At 52.6% G+C, this 3,147-nt stretch overlaps 1 protein-coding gene across 1 annotated transcript; it reads right to left on the reverse strand.

The window, feature by feature from the left end:
• Positions 1–2,188: 2,188 nt before the first annotated feature.
• BDV14DRAFT_179918 (uncharacterized protein) lies at positions 2,189–2,643 on the reverse strand (the record flags this gene model as incomplete). The annotated part of the gene is made up of 2 exons (XM_073769833.1): positions 2,622–2,643; positions 2,189–2,537 (listed from the first exon to the last, which is right to left on the reverse strand). Exon 2 carries the CDS (start codon positions 2,419–2,421, stop codon positions 2,191–2,193), a length of 231 nt encoding a protein of 76 aa, XP_073624739.1. The 5' UTR covers positions 2,422–2,537; positions 2,622–2,643.
• Positions 2,644–3,147: the final 504 nt, after the last annotated feature.

Raw genomic sequence — 3,147 nt, forward strand, 5'->3', positions numbered from 1 at the left:
TATTACCAACAGACCATTTTGCTATATACGCTCAGACCGGAGATAGATCTCTGATGAGGAAGGCCCGTCCCGCTCAGCTGAGTTTGGACGATGGTAGTCTTCACGAGTGAACTGGATATGACCCCCAAAACCCCATGGGGACAGTGCCCTTACGTGCATTGGTCTCGCGGGTCTCTTATCAGTAGAGATGCAATTCTCCGCTTCTTCACATAGAGCGATGTACTAGCCCTAAAACGCGGTCCCATGAAGGTTCTGCTCCACCTGTCGGGCGGCTATCCTGCGTATCCCCACCATTGAACGCAGTTTTGATGCTCGGATGACTGTTGCGAAACTATTCTGAGGGTGATAACGCATACCCCAGAAGGAAAGAATGGTGTACATCTCAGGGACTCCCACGCTAGTACTGCTTGCTATCATGTCCAAGGATTGCCCCTCACTAGCGACTGGCCAGCGCAAAACAAAGTTCGGCTTCCATGCAAAGAAGCTGCAAGCTCTCGGACACTTAAGCATTCTCTGGCCAGCTGACATATTGACATGCGGGGTGGATAGCTCCTGAAACAGAGCGACCGTTGCAGGATGTATTGGATTATCGCATCCCGTACCTGAGGCGAGCAACGCTCTAGGACTGCACCAGGATGAGATTCTATTATTGCATCTCGGAAAAGCCACAGCGCGCGTCGGGCAATCAGCCGCCCAATGAACAGTCTTCCTGAGGCCAGACACCGTGAGGTGACAGCGACGAGACGCTAAATATCTTGTCCAGACCACACCAGGCCGTGCGGTGCAGTTGATGGCGCACTTTCGGTGGGGCTCGAGGCTTACGGGCTTCGTTTAGTTTGGCGAACTGACATTCTATCTGCAGCCACGCAGCCTGCCGAGGGCCAAAGCTCGATAACGGCGCAGTTTCAACGTGAAAAGCTCCAGGCGCTACTCATGCATGTCCATAACTCACGGACCCAATCCTCATCGAGAATACAGTCTCTGTCTCAACCCTTAAGCACTCGATGAGACGACACCCGTTCCAGCCCCGGCGAGTAACAACAAACAATAGCTGCGCTTTGAGGCAGTATTCAGACATCCCGGCTTATAAATGACTTGCCATCACGGATCGGCCGGATCATCATACAGCAAGCAACGCATTGCAAATCGAGCCAATCTGTCGTATACTATTGGTCTATATCTCGCCACCCCACCATCGCAGTCCGAGTCCTATCCAATGCAGCATTGAGTTCTCGAGCTTCGACCTCTTGTCGGACATGGGTATCGTGAAATATTTTAAGCCTAGCCATCTCACTCAAACCCACACACTCCTCCACTAAACCTTATTACCCGAGCTGCCCATCTCCCTTAGTCTCGGCGCTTGACGCCCCCAACGACACGAATACCACCGCCACCACAAGGCTGCCTCCCGTCGAACCACACCTCCAGCTAGCTGTCGCTCAACGCCATCGACGGCGCGCGGAGGGAGGGATGAGACGAGGACGAGCCAGGAATCCGAGCGCGATCGACCCCTCCTCTCCTCTCGGAGTCGGTGCTTTGCTGGCGTGGCCTGGCCGTGGCGGCGGCAACGCACATGCCACTGACATCCATCTTCTCTCATCGAGACCATCACTATGACTAACGTTACGAATAGCTTCACGGCCGAGACCACTCGGCCAAGACTCATGGCGATGAGAGAATCGTATGAGGCGGGCGGGGTGCATACCTTCCCTGCTACTCACATCTCATCCTTGATGCTCCCTGCGACTCCCTGTTACTATTAACGTTATGATTACAGTGGCTGCTATGATATCAATAAGATGGGAAGATGAGTAGATGGCTTGCGGGGTAGATTATGGTAGCGATTGACAGCGCAGCGTTCTGCATCTCGATGAGATGCCGCAGAGGTTGATGGTGGTGGTGAGATTTGGTTATCAAAAGTACGGATGCACTCGGCCGAGGCCATGCCCTTCATCGCGAAGGGGTCTCCAGATTTTGAAGGCTGGCTGATTCCTGGTGTCCGTTCACAAGTGTTGAGGGAGCTCATAGACATTGCAGAATTCAGCTCGCCTTCACTGTAGGAAAGCCAGGCATTCCGTCTTATCCGGACTGTAGCCTGATGCTATCCGCTGTGGCCTGCGAAGGCAGCTGAATCTAAGTAGTGAATACCAACATTTACGATCACCCTAATCCCTATAATCACCAGCGCTATTACCTCGTCCCTCTAACTAAAGCTATCATTCTCTGGATTACGCTCTCTGTCTTTCGAGTCTCAAGTAACATCTCCAGTAGCTTTCTCAATCCCCATCGTCGTCGCTGTGATGCTCTTTCGCTCCGGAGATCAGGAGGGTACTCAATGCGCGAGCACTTTATCACTTCTTCGCTCCGGTTCCGTTCAGAGAAAAGCGAGGGCATACTGAGTGGGCATCTGGGGCGAGGCATGATACAGGCAGACGATCCCCTTCTGGAGTCCTTTCAATTTCTTGCGGTCTCGACGAAAACAGCTGGAGATATCAGATTCAGCTCGGGTAAATCGAGTCAGGATTCAGACCCCTGCGGTGAGTTTCTATCCATTTCACTACCCCATTGATTCTCATGCGAGGTTTAAATGGAACTAATATGTCTTGCTACCAAAGAGAAAGACCTGGCCTCTTGCTGTGAAATGACCCGCCAGAGACGTCACTGTCTCATATCCGTCGATATCAGCAGCATAAAAATGTTCCAGAGCCCCGCAGTGTATAAGACCATCGCGGTGGGCAGGGGTGCTTGGTTCTGCGATTGAACACTGCATTATGCTCCTCCTTTGCTGGGTCATATTTGTCGGGGGCGATTTTGACTCAACTTCGTGCGGGATCCGCGGTCATCTCTATGGCTCTGCAGCGCGGCTGATTCACGCTGAAGAAGATATGGTGTCTTGCAAACCGTATCCAGACTTGGGGACCAGAAACCACGAGGTCTATCACGACAGTCAGTCAATGGGAAGTGGGCGATGGTTTTCTAAGGTCACAGCACAGTTCCGTGGCCTGTTTTGTCACCAATATGGCCGACGGCGAAAATCTCCAACCTATAAGAAGTCAGGCTTTGGATGTGCGGATGTCCCACCATAGCAGGCTGTTGTCACATTCTGGGACTTTAGCGGCGCGGATTGTCCGGCTCGTTACCATGGCG

Source organism: Aspergillus stella-maris (assembly GCF_047715825.1).
Source record: "Aspergillus stella-maris strain CBS 113639 unplaced genomic scaffold BDV14scaffold_60, whole genome shotgun sequence".
Classification (NCBI taxonomy): domain Eukaryota; kingdom Fungi; phylum Ascomycota; class Eurotiomycetes; order Eurotiales; family Aspergillaceae; genus Aspergillus; species Aspergillus stella-maris.